We start from the raw sequence: 16,670 nt of genomic DNA, 5'->3' as shown, positions 1-16,670 counted from the left end.
GCCGGAAAAATTTTATTTCGTTATTAAATTTGATCATTTTATGTCAATCAAAGCAGTTAGCATGGACCTCCTTGGAGAATACTATTGTCAATCATGTATTTCTTGACCTCCTAATGGCTAGATTTGCAGACCAACATTTGCGGGTTTTTTTTTTTTTTTTTTTTTTTTTTGCCGTGACCCCACAGGAAGTACTAATGTTAAATTAACCGACCATAGTCTGATGGTGTATTTCCGGGGTCATTGACATGGTGAGCCACATGTGAATCTCACGATTGGGAAGAATTTATAATCTGGAATAAGGGAAAGTTGCAAGAGGTAGGTAAATAACTCCGGCATGCTGCTGCTAGTGTGTTATTTATTTGAAAGCACCGAGACCCTGACGTTTGGTTTCAGCTCAGCTTATAAAATAAAATGTTAATTTACTCTCTAGTTTTTTTTTTTTTTTGGCATGCAGTCTTTCATTTTTCTAGCGGCGACTGAAGTTACCTCCCTTGAAATACCGAAAATTGAATTATTTTCTGCTTTATTATAGATATAGTATTGACACACATATACACAAGTGCGCAGTGTTTTGCAACGATTGGCAATACGCTTCATGCTTTATAATCGTTATACACAACTCTGCAATCATGGTGTTGCAGGATCCTACAGCATTTCTTCATTTTTTATTTAGACATTGAAACATGGCCTCGAGTGAGGAAGACTTTCCCCGGGGAGGGACATTCAAAAAGCCAGGTGATGGACACGCTGTAAAACACTCTGTGGAACAAGACAACCTGTTTGTGGTGAGCATCTATGAGCAGGCTTTTGTATTGTGGCGGCGAAAAACAGTGTGCAAAGTGTTGTCCTTTTTCAGCCTGGACTATATAAAAGGCGGCCACATTGCCTTGAACACGCCCTGTAATGGATACAATAGGAAACATACTATGGCAAAGGAATCATTATAGCACTTTGAGCCATCCGATTTCTCACATTTTATTTGGCCAAACTAAAGGGATACTTTGTATTTAATTTCTCTCCTGTTTAATGTCTGATTACGTGTTTTCTGGCAGCCTTTTACTTTTTTTTTTCTTCTTCTTGGAACCTAATTTGCCATGTTTACTACAGTAAAACAATTGTCATGTTAACAGCTATTTACGTTATGCAGGTTAAGATAATGAAATGAAGATACAATCGCAACAAAAAATAGAAAATGTGGTTTTGCGGTGGTGTTATTTTTGCTCCCTCTTTTACAGTCCCACGATCCTGAACAGAGAAAGAAGAGAAAGACGGATAAAGGAGGGGATGAGAAGAAAGAAACAAAGCAAAATACAAAAGAGGAATTCCTCAAACTCAACGCAGGGAAAAATGTGGAAATCCTTCATTTCAAGGTTGGTGAATATGCACTGTAGATGGAGGACCGCCACAGTAATAACAGCCATGGTGTTGTCAAGTGACAAAACTCATACCACTGGGGCTTACTCTTCAAAACGGCTGTATGTCCCGGAATAAAATATACATGATCGTAGGATATTAAATAGTGAGTGTTGTTTAATTCCCTGTGCATTGGTCTGCAGAAACTCACAGTGGGAACACTGATCCTGGGCTGTGTGAAGGAGGTGAAAGATTTTGAGCTGGTGGTGGGCTTACCAAACGGACTCACTGGGTATGTCCAGGTGACCAGCATCTCTGACGGGTACACCAAGCTGCTGAACGACCAGGTGGATGCTGGGGAGGCCATGGAGGTGAGTGCTATGTTACTGGGATTGGAATTGAAAAAATAATAAACTGTACTGTCTGCTTGCAGGTGTGGAAACCTGAGCTGGGATTTTAAACCCAGGATCTCTTAGTCCTTTGTCCCAAACTCTGAGGGCTGGTTCCACAGACATGGATTAGCTCTAATCGTGGACTGCTTTACCTAAGTTAACATTAGGGATTCTAAGATTAGTGCTAACCAGGGTTCTGTGAAACCAGCCGTCAATGTTGCGTCAAACTTTTGAGATGCTAAAATGTGAAACCTAGATTTCTTAAAGTTCAGGCTTAGTACAGTGCTTTTAGGTAAAGTAACGGCATTTCATACCCTGTACGTTGAGAGACTGTTTTAATTGCAGTGTCCGACTTCCTTGTTGCATCTGTAGGAACTGTTGACCCTTGCCCACCTCTATACACCTGGCATGGTGGTTAGGTGTGTGGTGTCCACCCTGGGATTGACCAAAGAAGGCCATCACAGTATCAAACTGTCAATCAACCCCAGAGAAGTCAACAAGGGTCTGAATGCTGCCTCTCTCAAGCCTGGCATGGTGAGTTAGGGGTGTCTGGGTCACACTTGCTTTACTGTAATGGGTTGCAAGAGAAACGTGATATAATACCACAAGCAGATAAGATGTAGAAATCATGGGTAGCTTAACAAGACTGCCAGGTCTGTCTGTAGAACATTGTGTATCCTACTTTCCGCGTGCTTTGAAAGATTCTCTTGTCCTGTAGCATATTTCTGGCTGTGTTGCAAGTATAGAGGATCATGGCTTCCTGATCGATATTGGCATTGGCAGAGCGAAGGCTTTTCTACCCAGACAGAAAGCCCTAGATGACCTCAAGGCAACAGAGCAGGGTAAGTTTAATTATACCATGATTTACTAGAATAAAAACAAGAGGGGTACAATATTCTGAATGGAAGAACACATGAAGTACTTGAAGGCCACACTGCTGTACTGAGGAAATAAATTAACTTTCAAATTCATGTTATAAAATACGTCAGCATGGGTCTTGCCCGGTTCCTCTGCACTATTGGCCTGTTTTGAGTAAGAAATGTGTGTATTAGAAGTGCATGGAGCATTTTAACTCATTTAATTTTCTTCCCATTGAAATGTATATCTTAATTTGTAATGGTTTTTCAGGAAGTAAAAGGAAGTTGTACTTTTGCTACTATAAACTGGTTCCTGAATACATAGACATGTACATATTTGAAAAGGTGACGCAGCCTTTTTTCCTGCCTGTGGCACTCGTTAGTGATGCTGTGTCTGCCTTGTTTTGGTGAATCCAGGAGGGGACCTGCAGGTCGGCCGGTATCTGAACTGCCTGGTGGAGGAGGTGAAGAGCGAGGGCCGCATCGTACGCTTGTCTGTCAATCCCAACGCCGTTGCCAAGGCCCTTGCAGATAAAGAGCAAGGCTGGACCCTCAGTAACCTGCTGCCTGGGCTGTTGGTGGAAGCTCAGATTAAGAAGGTAACGCACTCCCTCATGTTAACATGTAAGGTCTGTAATGATTAGTAGATGGCAGCTAGTGTATATGCAGTGATAGCTGACCAGTTGTCCTGTGCAAAATGGTTGAGCTATGGTTTTCTGTTTTATTAATTTAAAATATGTTTTGTTCTGGACAAAATCCCTGCTACCAGTGTTCTTTTTTTTTTTCCCAGGATGAAATAGTGAAAATGACCTGTTTAGTTGGGTCTGTTGGTTAACATTGCTCAAGCTTGTTATAAAAGGTGGCAAAACAGTGACCTGGTGAATTATTCAGAGGCAGAAACTCTAAACCAGATTCCCCGCCTGTTCTGCTTGGCTGATGTTTTGTTTGTTCTTTGTTTTGAAGTTGACCTCTCATGGGATCACACTGGAGTTCCTCTCCTCATTTAGTGGATCAGTAGACTTCATGCAGATGGACCCAGAGAAAGAGAAAGTCTACCGGCTAGGACTCCAAGTGAGTACTCCTAGACTAAACCAACTGTAACACTTCTATCTGCATGTTTATTTAATCAACAGTGCACTCTTGTTAGTGCTTCCGTTTCAATTCCATGAATAATGCTTTCAGAGTTGCTCAACTAAACGCAATGCTTGCATGCAGATCCAGTTTAACTGCGCAGAAAAAAATCAACAGCATTGCACTGAGGATATTGCCGATGGGAGTGTATGTGTGTGTCTAACCCGTCATCTGATCCTCTCCTCCAGGTGAAAGCCTGTGTGCTGTATGTCCACCCCTCCTCCCGGACTGTGGGGTTAAGCCTGCTGCCCTGCTTCCTGCAGCCCGGCAGTGTGGTGGAGCCTCTGACGAGTGCTCGGATCGGGGAGGTGGTTGAGGGCTGTACAGTCAAGGCTTTCCACCAGGACGCCGGCGTCACTCTGCTGCTGCCCGATGGCATGCTGGTTTTTGCACATGTGAGTAAGCGTGGTCCTTTGACGGCATTTTGACCCGGCCCATGACTTGTATTAATTTGTTCTAGCTTATCATAGTCCTTCAGGGAGTTTATTCCTGTCAAGTTTATTGTGTTTTTTTTTTTTTATATATATACAAGTTGAACAACAATGTTTTTAATCCCCCAAAGTGTTTACTCCAATCTTTTTCAATGAACTCTAGCACCAAACGGCGAAGTTAAATAAGTTATCGTTATGACTTAAGAGTTTTTTGGATTAGTTAATTAAAGAATGAAGGAAACACTTAAATATGGCCCCAACTGTTAGTACAGTATCAAGAAGTTTCTCTGTATCCGTTTGCTTATTCAGAATTATACAATATGTACACTGGAAAGTTTTGGTGGGGGTTGAATTCTCTCTTGTGTAGATGTTTAAATAATTATTCTGTGTTTCTTACAGAAAAATCACCTGAAAGAAACCCTGGAGCCCTTGAAAACCAACAAGATGGGATCAGGATCCAGCCACACGTGCCGGATCCTAGATTACAGCCCCATGGATCAGGTGGCGCTAGTGAGTCTAAGGAAGTGAGTGTGCTGATTGTGCATTCTTATTTATACTCGGAAACACTTAAGACAGTCTGTTAAACTGTTTTTGTTTTTTCTTCCCAGGAGTGTTATCGAAGCTCCTTTCTTGAGATACCAGGACATTCTACCAGGACAGCACATTGGGGTAGATAAGTATTTAAAATTTTTAAAAACACGTTTTTCTGAGCACGTAATGCCCTATTTACTCTACATGTATTTACCGACAGTAACTGGTGTGAGTGAGATAAATGTGTTTTTTATTGTCACATTATTTAAAACATGCATGCAAATTGTTTGGTCATATTAATTTGAAGAATGCATGATCTGAAACTGAAATCTCCTGACTAGTGCATAGTGATTTCCCTGGAGCGTTACGGGATGCAGGTGAAAGTGACGGATCACATCCGCGGCCTCGTCCCACGAACACATCTGGCAGACATTCTCCTGAAGAATCCAGAAAAGAAGTACAGCCCAGGGGATGAGATCCGGTGTCGGGTAGGTTCCCAGCAGCTGCATTTTGGCATATTTCCAGGGGTTCACATAACTGCTACACATGCAAACCAATAAAGAGAAATTCAGACTTCTATATTGTGTTTTAAGACGCAAAAGCGTACCGTCAGTACATTTAACAGGAAAGCATTTTTCATAAAGCCAGCGAGGGTACTCATGCTTGCAAGGTGAGCCATGCCTGCCTAATATCTGGGTTTTTCATGGAGACTCAGGGTTCTGGCTGTGTCATCAATCTCCAGGAGAGTTCCAATTTAACTACACTCTGTCAGAGAAGGGGGAGGGCATTAAAGAAGCTTGCTGATGCTTCGCCTCCCAAACTGAGCAGGGATGAGAGGAGGTGTCGATGTTTGAAAGCTGTTCCATTTATTTGCGAGTTTAAAAAAAAACGAATTTCCATAACCATTTTACTTAAAGTAATATATTTTTCGCCCTCTGTTATGTCCTTATATAAATACCGTTATGCCGTCAAGCTAACGTGTTCGACAACACTAATAAAGTGACAAAGTGTTCAGGTTTTTGCTGTGGATTTCGGAGGGAGTGTCTCATTGGCTCTGGTCTTCCCACGGGTTAGGGAAGCAAAACCGGCAGGGACTGTTTCACCTCATCGTGCTACAGTGGACCCTGCTAACCAGTCACCTAAAGAGCTCAGGCAGATACCTGCAAGCTGGCCTTTATCCTCCAGAGGCCGGTAGCTCGCTGACATCAGCTCTCGAGTTCCTGGGTGTAAAAAAGGAAACTGCCTCAGTCGTGGGATCGGAGGACGCCCACTAAACCTTCAGTTCTCCTGAGCTGTGTGGGAAATCACTGCGGTGGGGGGGGGGGGGGGGGGGGGGGGGGGTGATTGGACATTTTAATTGGGAGAAAAAGTGGGTAAAATAATTGGACACAAAGTAAAAAAAAAAAAAAAAAAAAAAAAAAAAAAAAAAAAAAAACAATTTTAAAAAGGAATCCAGACGTGTTTTTACCTGCTGCAGTATATTTATCACTAGATATATCTGCTTGACAGGTTCTAACCGTGATTCCTGACACAAAGAGGCTGATCCTGACCCGGAAGAAGGCTCTGGTGGAGTCCAAATTGCCACTGATCTGCAGCTACGAGGATGCTAGGCCAGGCCGGGTGGCACACGGCTACATCGTGTGTGTCAAGGACTTTGGCTGCATCGTGCGCTTCTTCAACGAAGTCAGCGGGCTGGTCCCTCGTCACGAGCTGAGTACGGAGCCAGTACCGTTTCCTGAGAAGATCTTCTACAGTGGGCAGGTGAGATTCTCACTAGATCTAGCATAGATTTTTTGGTTGAAAGTCTTAACATACTGGAAACCAGTATATTTTAATAGGATTCGTATTTATTAAAAAAAAAAAAAAAAAAAAAGACTATGATTGTGCGTCTAATTTGCTAACCTGGCTATATAATGCTCAGTAAATAATGTGTAATGTCATGCCCAGTAAATAAATAAATTCAGATTCTGTTGATGCAAACCCCATTGGTGATGGCCAGGCCTCTCTGTGTGTTTAACAGTGGGTACAGGTAGGACCCCCTCTAGGCTAATGTTCATTGTTTATTATTTATTACTAATCATTTTTGAATCATTATTGCATTTCTTTCAGGTTGTCAAAGCGAAAGTGCTGAAGTGTGACCCTGAGCAACAAAAGCTGCTGTTGTCCTTCAAAGCCACAGGGGGCAGTGTTGCTGCAGAAGTAGCCAAGGTGCAGCAGGCCCAGGGGAAAGATACATTTCACTTTGAAACTGGGAAGGTAGGTGACATTAATATAAACCCTGCACCTCTTTTCAAAATTAGTTTAGTTACACCTTTTAAAAACTGTTAAGGATGCCTGTTTGCACTGTGCTCTGTTTTGCCATGTAAAACACATTTTGAGATGGTGCAGTACATCCATAAAAGGTTTATAGCACATGCTTATTTACAGTAGTAGTTCAGTGTATTCCTAATGCATGCCATTCAGTTTGTTTTTGTCTCTCCCTCCTATTGGTTATTTTCGCTTGTGTTCTCTTCAGATTGTAAAAGTGACGGTTGTGCGCAAGACTATCGATGGACTGGATGTTTCAATTCTTCCAGAGGAGGCGTCAGCTTTCCTGCCCATGACGCACCTCTCTGACCATGTGTCCAACTGCAGGCTTCTGTGGGAGGGACTTGGAGAGGGTGACATCATCTCCAATGTGATGTGCCTGAGCAAAAACAAGGAGCACATTGTATCCTTTCTAGCTTCGGTTCAAATTTTTCCTGTTTATGTATAGTTTATATTTTAATAGTCTGTCTCTCATCTTTTATTTTACCTTCTGTGGCCAGTGCCTTTCATCTTACCCTTTCGCTGCGTCGCAGAAGTTGTGATCTTTGGGTTGAAACATACACCATTGTGCTTGGTCCTTAACGTCCTGTGTAGATACTTTGTAAGAAGCCCATTATCAAGGCTGCGGTCGAGGAAGGTTATCCAGCCAAAGACTTTTCCGAAGTCCAGTCTGGAATGATGCTGCCTGGATTCATAAAGAACATAATGCCTTATGGAGTCTTTGTGGAATTCCCCTATGGACTGATGGGATTGGCACCCAAATCTGTAAGTGGGAAAGTAACGCTAGTGTCGCTGGCATTTCAGTTGCTGTCAAGGCACTAGTGCTGTATGCTCTGCAGGTCTGAGTTCCCAACATGGGAATTGGGACCGTCACTATTTTCATCTTATTGTGGTCAGACAGTATTGGATTATGACCACCTTGTTTTTTTGTTTTTTTTTTTTTTCTCCCGCAGGCTATGTGTGACAAGTTTGTGACGAACACGAGCGATCATTTCCAGGTAGGGCAGACAGTGCTGGCCAAGGTGACCAACCTGGATGAGGGGAAGCGGCGGTTCCTGCTGAGCTTGAAGGTGTCGGAGTGCAGCTCAGGGGAGGAGTGGGGGCAGGAGAGCCTGGAGCTGCTCAGGCAGTGCCTGGAGGAGAGGAGGGATGTGTGCAGCATGATGACCAGCAGAGGTGAGGAGCTGCATCTGACTGCACAGACTTGTACTGCCTTGTAGCAGGAGCACCCACATGTTAGTGTACAGTGAACTTAAAAAAAAATCTTAATTCTAAAATTTAGCGGTGTGCCATGATTCCCAATGCATGTGCTCGAGGCTTCCCCCGCTGCATTGAATTCACCATTGCTTAGTGGTCTTTTGTGAGTGAATTTAATGTTTTTTGGTGTTAAACAAATATAAAGCCTTTCTCTTGTCTGTTTCCAGGTGATTCTGAAGTGGCCCAGAACCTTTCCAAGCTGGTGTTGGGGCAGAAGTTAAAACTGGCCGTAGAAGAAATGAAGGATGATGGGACAGCTTACTTTAAAGCTAGCCAGGTTGCTGGAGCAACAGCGTCAGCCACAAAGCATCACCTGACTGGTAAACTGTGGATGTTTTAGTCTCCATCCCAGTAATTAGTTTCATTCACGATAAATCACTTTCGTTTGAATGCATTAGTTCATCTTCCATCATTTACAAATAAAGGAAAATCAAGTTACATAAACTCCTGTTCTTGAAATACTGGGGTTACAGTGGAGATTTCAGTATTCAGGACATCTATCTCGTTTTAATGTTAGATTTTTGTTTTTATTGAAATGCTCAGGTGTGAGTCTTGACCTGGGACAGAATGTCACTGCGGTCATCCTGTATATTAATCACCTGACCTCCCAGGTCCACCTCTCTCTCAGAACGGAGCTGGTCAACAGCAAAACCAAGCAGGTGAGACTGGGGTTGGGATTGTGCAACACCAGAGAGCTACCAGTACCAGCATTAATCCAGGAGTGAAAGTGCATCAATCGCCAGCTCTTGATTCGACAGCAACATAACACATGCTGTACCACAGAAACACACAATTAATATAAAATGATTGTAAGCAATACTACATTACAAGAGAGGCAGAATGTACAGAGAATGAAGGCACTTTTCTGTTTGAAATTATTAGTCCTGTGTTCTCTCACAGAAAATGACTGGTGTTTCAGGGTTGTGGCTTTTGGCTTTTGAAGGGGTCAAGGCTGTAAATCCCTTCTTTTTAAGCAATGTCCTTGCTTTCTTTTTCAGCTGAAGGAGAACACAACACATTCAGCCACAGTCCAGCATGTGGAAAAGGACTTTGCCATTGCATCGTTAGCCGAGACTGGTCAGCTGGCCATAGTTCCTGTGGCAGCCCATCTGAACGACACCTTCTGGTTTGAATCTGAGAGATTGTCTGTTGGACAGACCCTGGTGGTCTCTGTGAGGGAGCTCAGCTGTGAGGCTGTCGGGGGTCTACCCTTAGTGGTTAGGGGTCCAGGGAAAGCCAAGCGAAAACAGAAAGTCTCAGAAAGCAATGAGGAGGCGCCCAGAGGCATCCAGCACTCCTGCTGCCTGGGTGATACAGTGAGCGGGACTGTCAAGTCCATCCATCCCACCTATGTCCTCCTGGCTTTGGAGAGGGGTGTCACAGGGAGCATCCATGCGTCTGAGATATTGGAAACCGTGAAGCCCTTCAGCTTCCCCACATCCTCCCTGAAAATGGGGATGAAAATCACAGCCAGAGTAATTGGAGGAAGAGAGGCTAAGAGTCATAAGTAAGTTTGGTAACACAATTTGTGTTCTTACTGTTCTTTTTCCTCATATACTGTGGCCTAGATTTTCCCATATAGGGAAAATTACAGGGAAACAGACACTTCCAAAGTAAATGTATTACACGGGCAGTTTGCCCACAGTGGAAAATGTTGGCACCGGTATGTCATACTGTTCAAGGGAGTGGTCTGTAAGTACAGCTGATTTTATATTAAGAGAGAGTGACTTGCAGTGAAACCAGCAGGACTGGAGTATCAGATGCCAAAGGCTCAGTTGTTAGAAATGATAGTCTTTTCTGTTGCTGCTTTTAGACATGCATTTGAAATCATTTTATTCCTTGTAGGTTTTTGCCAGTCACCCACTCACACTTTACTTTCACAATACCGGAACTAACGGTTCAGCCAAGGTAAGATTTCTCTCTTTTTCCAGTTTTGTGGTATGCTTTCAAATCAAAACGTGTGCATAGGTTTAGCTGTGGGGAGCATGTTTGGCTTGGCAGATCTGTAGTGGCTTTTAAATTTGTATTTAAACCATATATAGAAAGGATTCCTATTGTAGTTTAAACCCATTTCTGTTTCTGTCTAAGAATTAGCAATGCAGTTCTGTTAATGCTCTCTACCCCTAACTGGGTTAGTAACTGTGCAGTACAAGTCCTTGTGTCCATTGATTGAGCTTCTTGTCTGTTGTGGCAGCAAGCTGAAGGGAGATTGGAGCAAGGAGGTGAAGGACCAGCCGTTGTCTGAGAAGCTGAAGAGCTACCAGCCCGGCCAGGAGGTGACCTGCTTCGTGTCGAAGGTAGGTGTGGAGAGGCTGTGTGTGGGAGCATTCGCCAAGAGAAAGAGCAAACCTCTTCTGAGCATCCTAGTCTATCCAGACTATGCTCCCTCCTGCAACACTGAAGAGTGAATTGTGGGGACAGAAACCGAGCAGTCTTGCATGTGGGGATCTGGTTAGAGTGAAAATTAAATTTCTCTTCGTGAGCACTCTAATTAAAAGTTTAAATGTATTGGTGAGTTACTGAAGTTAATGATGGCTCTCTCCTCCCTCGGTGTAGTTCAACAGCCTCAAGAAATGTCTGGAGGTGGAGGTGACCCATGATATGCGTGGGGCAGTGGAGCTGCTGGCAATGACCTGTAAACCCAAGGTAGGCACTGATTTGTCACGTTCCATTCTATCCAGCTGACAATCTCTCACATAAAACACCTGCTGGCAAAACCTATTCAGACATGATGGTAATCTGAACAAAGGGACACGGTTTTATGTGGCTAATTAAAAATGCCATTCCCAGTTTGAGAATCCATTTCTCTAATGATTAAAGGTTATTGAAGAATGACGCTACACAGGGACTGTTCTGAGCAGTTTATCTGCTGTTCCATTGCTTTGTTTTTCAGCACACACGTGAAGGGGGTCTGATTCTGCCTAGTTCACCTTTGACTTACCTCGGACACAACTGTGGGGTCATGCAGGAAGTGATGAGAGAGAGCCTCATACAAATACACATGTTTCAACAATGTTCATAAACATAAAAAAAAAAATAATAATTGTGTTGAAAGCCCTCTCATTGAACAGATGAGAAGACGGTTGAAGCACCTCTGTGACACTATATAAATTCCCTTCTTTGTATGTCGCTGACCCTTTTTAAATATGTACTTTTAGGATTTGAAACGCCCGGAGAAGCTGTTTAAACCTGGACAGGCACTGAATGCCCTGGTCGTCTGCAGCAACTCCTCTAAGACCCGGCTTTGCCTCTCCCTCTCAGGTGCGCATGGTGTCTGCTTACCGCTTTCGTTCTGTGTGTGCTTCACAGCAAACTGTTTTATTTCTCATCTCTGTGTCCCTCCGGTTCTTGTATTTCAGGAGTGCACTCCCTGGGAGAAGGTTCTCTGACTCTGGGGACGGTTACAAAGATCACTCCACATATCGGCCTCGTTGTCTCCTTGCCGTTCCGGCAGAGTGGTCGAGCTGGAATCCTGGACCTCAGTGACACATACACAGCATCTCCACTAGACCAGTTCTATGTTGGCCAGACCGTCAGGTTAGTTTAGGACTCTGTCCTTAATGGAAAACTTCTTAATTTTAAAGTCAACTTCCAATGGCTGTGTCTAATCTTCCATTTATACACCATAATGGGGTGCCTAATATCATGGAGGGGGGTTCCTGTAAAGCAATGTTACCTCTAGCTTCTGGTGAGGAGTTACTACGGATTGCTAACCAGCTTTTAGCCATTCTGCTGGCAACAATCCATAGAAAAGCCTACAGCTGTGTAACAAACAATGTGTCTATTCCTACAGGTGTTGTGTCCTAGCACGAGAAGATGAGAAAATCCATGTGTCTCTCAGGCAGTCCAGGTAAGACTAAAATAAAACATAAAAAAGACCATTTGAAGTCGTGTGATTTTAGGCTTCTCCGTTGTGTTTAATCTGTAAATCTGTTGCCCTGCAGGACAAACCCAATAAGCAATCTCAAAGGGAGTGACCCTGAAATTCTCTCCATTGAAGATCTAAAGAAAGGGCAGATTGTACGAGGCTATGTCAAATCTGTAGGAGATGCTGGAGTCTTTATTGGGTAATATTCCCCCCCCCCCCCCCCCCCCCCCTTTTTTTCTAAGGTTCTAAGGTTGTTGGTAGTGTTGGATGGAATTCCACAAAAAATATGTCAATTTATAAAATGCTCTCTTCTTGTTGTGCTGAGAGCACCTAAAGATAAAGCAAACCTTGGTCTAGCTGCGAGTCTCATCCTTGATGAAGAACGAGTTTATGAACTTGCCTTTTCTGCTCTATTCCAGCCTGTCCAGGACAATCACTGGTCGATCTCTGTATCAACACGTCACAAACTACTTTGTGACTGATCACAGTGTCTACGTGAAAAACATTCCACTCGGCAAACTGCTCACCTGCAAAGTTCTGAGGTAAGCAAAGGAATTACAAGTGCAGTGCGTTCATTCAAAAAAAAGTTGCTATCGATTGCAGAAAAGGGGGGATATTTTGATTCCATGTCTGTCTGGTACTAAGGGGTATTGTATGTCCTTTTGCAGTGTGGATAAAAAACAAAATCGTGTGGAATTGTCTCTGCTCCCAGAGGACACTGGGGAACCGGACGTTCTCCCAGAGTCTCTTCGGCTTCCTTCAAGAGAGAAGGGAGAACAGAAGGAGAAGCGGCAGGGGTTCAAGAAAATGCAGCAGAAACGAAAGAGGGGGGCCTCCGAGAGCGAGCAGGTAAAGGCCGGTTTTCAGCTTGTGTATTTAACACATTCTTCTCTGAATCAGGAATTAAAGAAGGCGTGTGATGAGGCAGCGTTATCTGTACCGTGGTACTGGTCATGATCCACTGCTGTATGTTAATAAAGCAGTCCGCTTTCAGTTGTTTGTAATGGATTTATTGGAGATTGGAAGCAATAGCAAACCTTGGTGAAGACTGCTACTTTTCAGCCTACTTGCAATAATTGATGGGAAATCCTCTTTCAAAAGGGCTGTAGGTCGATATCTGGTTTTAGTTGCATAACAAGAATCCGGAAGTTAAGAATCGCTAACACACAAGTAGTTTTAGTCACAAGTCCGAACAGCCATTTAGAACTTGTTAAAGGGCAGTTTTATTTCTTTTAATCAAGTACAGTTCTAAACCTCAGCTTGGTGCTTGCATTTCCTTCTAGGAGGTTGCAGTAGAGAATAAGAAAGTGACAAAGAGACAAAAGAAATCTGAGGACAAAGACAATGGAGTTGAGGTTTATTTCCGAGAAGAGGAAGAACCGCAAAAGGTAAGGGGTGTGGGCTGGATGGACGTCACATTTGTCGAAGCTTTTTGCTGTGAAACCTTGTTTTTAAAGTCCCGGAGTGTGTTTAGTGAATCTGTGTTTCTGTTCCTCTGCAGCAGAAGAAGCCGTCCGTGCACAGTAAGAGTGAAGCCCCACCCCGGCTCCAGGTCTCCGCAGGGTTCTCCTGGGATGTTACACTGAGCTCTCTGCAGCCAGTTGGGATGGGGGGAGGGGCACCTGCCTCAGACAGTGAGGAGGATGAGGAGGTGGTGAAGGTAAGGACTGTCGGGTACAAAATCTTAAAGCACGTGAGGCTAGAAGAACTAATGTGGTATAAAAGGAATGTGTGTTTTTTTTTTTTTTTTGTTTCTTTTGGTTTATTTAATGTGCACTGCTACAGTTTTGGAACAAAATCTTAGACATATTGCTATATGTGGCAGCTTTACCGTTGAAATAAACTAAATGTAAAGCAAGATTTTGTAATCACCCCCCCAAAAAAGTCAGATCTACGATCACAAAATAAGCACTTTTTTTATATGGGAATGTTATGTGTCTAGCACCTTCAAAGACAGTATCCACAGTACGTCTCTCTCGTGTGTATCAGCCCCAGAAAAAGAGCAAGTGGGAGAAGAATGTGGAGAAGCAGCGGCAGGAGAAGGAGCTGTCGAAGGTGGAGGGCGAGCTGATGGACCCAGGGAGGCAGCCACAGACCGCCAACGACTTCAACCGGCTGGTGCTGGGCTCCCCAGACAGCTCCATCATCTGGCTGCAGTACATGGCTTTCCACCTCCACTCTACTGAGATCGAGCAGGCCCGCGCCGTGGCAGAGAGAGCCCTCAAGACCATCTCCTTCCGGTGGGAGCGAAAACAACATCGACAATATTTCTTTAAGTGTTGTGGTTTTAATCCATTAGCCTTTCTAAATTTACATCATTAATCAGATCTGCAGTCATACCTATTGTGTCTGAAACTCCACTCTAAATGGGAGGGTTTATTTTTTTTTTATATATTACAATACATGTCTGGGATCCTGTTTTACATTGCGATTCAGATTCGTCGGACCTCGGTATAAAATAACCCTGTTGGTAGAAAGAAAAATCAAGTGGCATTCAGTAAATGACAAGGTATTGTAAAGGGGAGCGGTTAGCCAGTTTCTTTTGGAATGGCTCCTTGCTAGTGAAGGTGCACTTGTCTGATTTGCCCCCATGTCTCTACAGCGAGGAGCAGGAGAAGCTGAACGTGTGGGTGGCCCTTCTGAATCTGGAGAACATGTACGGGACTGAGGAGAGCCTGAACAAGGTGTTTGAGAGAGCGGTGCAGCACTACGAGCCTCTCAAAGTGTTCCAGAGCCTCGCTGACATCTACACCAAGTCTGACAAGTACAAGGTGAGCAACAGCAATTCACGGAATCATATGTCACGAGAAGGAGATCTTGGTTCAGTTCAAACTCCTGGTCTGTCTTCCTCTATAGCAAGCAGAGAGCCTGTACAACACCATGCTGAGGAGATTTCGCCAGGAGAGATCAGTCTGGCTGAGCTGCGCCGCTTTCTACTTGAGACGGGGCCGCACGGACGAGACCCACAGACTGTTACAGAGGGCACTCAAGTGCCTGCCAGACAAAGAGCGTGAGTACTGAATGACTCCTAAACCACAGTGTGGGCTGAACCTTCTTTGTCTCGGTGGTTTGATTCGAGCCCAGGTTAATCATTACAAGGTTTCTGAATAAATTTGTGCGAAGACAGACATTTTAGAATTGCAAGTCATCACACTCCTTGTATTAAACATTGCTGGATAGAGTGGAATCATTGGTTACAATGGATGCGTTGGAAACTTTTTGTGCTCAGCTAGTTTTAATATGGTGGTGGTCAATTTTAAGAGATGGTTTTCCTTTTCTTCATGTTTAAGATGTTGACCTAATCGTGAAGTTCGCACAGCTTGAGTTCCGGTTTGGGGACGCGGAACGGGCCAAGTCCATGTTTGAGAGCACGCTGGGTAACTACCCCAGACGCACCGACCTGTGGTCAGTCTACATCGACATGATGATCAAATACGGCAGTCAGAAGGAAGTCCGGTGAGTGGCCATGTTTGTTCACAGTAGAGATCCTAAGCTTACTAAAACGGCATCAGAACAAGTTTACAACCTTTTTTTCCTCCCCTGGTAGTAAATTTTATAAATTGACATGCATAATAAGATTCATAAGAAAAAGATCCATTGTCTAAAATGTTTGAAACTGTCACATTCCATTATTGGACTCAACCCAAAGCAACCCTGGCTGTCCCAGTCCTTGCACTCCTTGGCATAAGTAAAGGAATGTATCAGCCATGCTTGGAGGTGCACACAGTACAAACTGAATCCCAATGTACATTTGTCTCAGGAGCATTTTGGAACGAGTGATCCACCTGAGCCTGGCAGCAAAGAGAATTAAGTTCTTCTTCAAGCGCTACCTGGAGTACGAGAAGAAGCACGGCTCTGCTGAGAGTGTGCAGGTGGTGAAGGAGAAGGCCATGGAGTATGTGGAAGCCAAGGGCTCCAGCGCGGAGAGCTGACCGCAACCTCCGGACTGCTCACCCCAGAGAAACTGCAGCAAGTACAAACCTTCCTGAAAACATCAGCCAGCACTGCCTTGACTGCTACAGATTCACACCCATCCTGGATCAGAGGGAAACTAGGATGTCTTTCCTTATCCCCTTTTAGGGGATGAGGAATTAAACCAACCTCGTCTTCTGTCAATGTTTCCTGTTCTCAGGATGAAATCACTTATCTTGACCCTCGCCGTTCTGTATGTTCTGCTATTAAACGAAAGAACTTTTAAGATGTCGTATTCTCATTTAGCTTTGGTAATAGTTTACCACCTCTTATAAAAGATAATTAAATTCATTTGAAAAATCCCCTATTTGGCTGTAGCTATATTTTCTATTAGAATACTGAAAAACCTTATTTAAGGCACGAGGATCCTTCCTTCCTTCCTTCCTTCCTTCCTTCCTTCCTTCCTTCCTTCCTTCCTTCCTTCCTTCCTGTGTGTTTCCACAGCTGCTGGGGAAATGTTTTGACTTGCTTGGTCTGGGATGTAAAATTGTCCTCCTTTCGTGATGTGTCTTGCACACCAAAACAAGTTATATTGAGGCACATTTTCTCTCGGCACGGACAACCTGAGATA

At 43.8% G+C, this 16,670-nt stretch overlaps 1 protein-coding gene across 1 annotated transcript; it reads left to right on the top strand.

Annotated features, from left to right (window-relative positions):
• The first annotated feature begins 206 nt into the window (after positions 1-206).
• Positions 207-16,399, top strand: LOC121321727 (protein RRP5 homolog). The gene is made up of 36 exons (XM_041260817.1): positions 207-315; positions 674-785; positions 1,236-1,370; positions 1,557-1,724; positions 2,118-2,279; positions 2,464-2,587; positions 3,020-3,201; positions 3,566-3,673; positions 3,922-4,128; positions 4,564-4,688; positions 4,773-4,833; positions 5,037-5,183; positions 6,205-6,456; positions 6,805-6,951; positions 7,211-7,405; positions 7,597-7,767; positions 7,956-8,178; positions 8,427-8,579; positions 8,803-8,918; positions 9,258-9,766; positions 10,105-10,167; positions 10,454-10,556; positions 10,816-10,905; positions 11,418-11,520; positions 11,619-11,796; positions 12,053-12,109; positions 12,204-12,326; positions 12,547-12,669; positions 12,796-12,976; positions 13,411-13,515; positions 13,629-13,787; positions 14,117-14,367; positions 14,730-14,898; positions 14,984-15,137; positions 15,418-15,583; positions 15,888-16,399. Exons 2-36 carry the CDS (start codon positions 684-686, stop codon positions 16,057-16,059), a joined length of 5,484 nt encoding a protein of 1,827 aa, XP_041116751.1. The 5' UTR covers positions 207-315; positions 674-683; the 3' UTR covers positions 16,060-16,399.
• Positions 16,400-16,670: the final 271 nt, after the last annotated feature.

This window comes from Polyodon spathula, chromosome 10 (genome assembly GCF_017654505.1).
Source record: "Polyodon spathula isolate WHYD16114869_AA chromosome 10, ASM1765450v1, whole genome shotgun sequence".
NCBI classification, from domain to species: domain Eukaryota; kingdom Metazoa; phylum Chordata; class Actinopteri; order Acipenseriformes; family Polyodontidae; genus Polyodon; species Polyodon spathula.
Note: the sequence above shows the minus strand (reverse complement) of the source record. Positions and strands in the feature narration are given on the sequence as shown.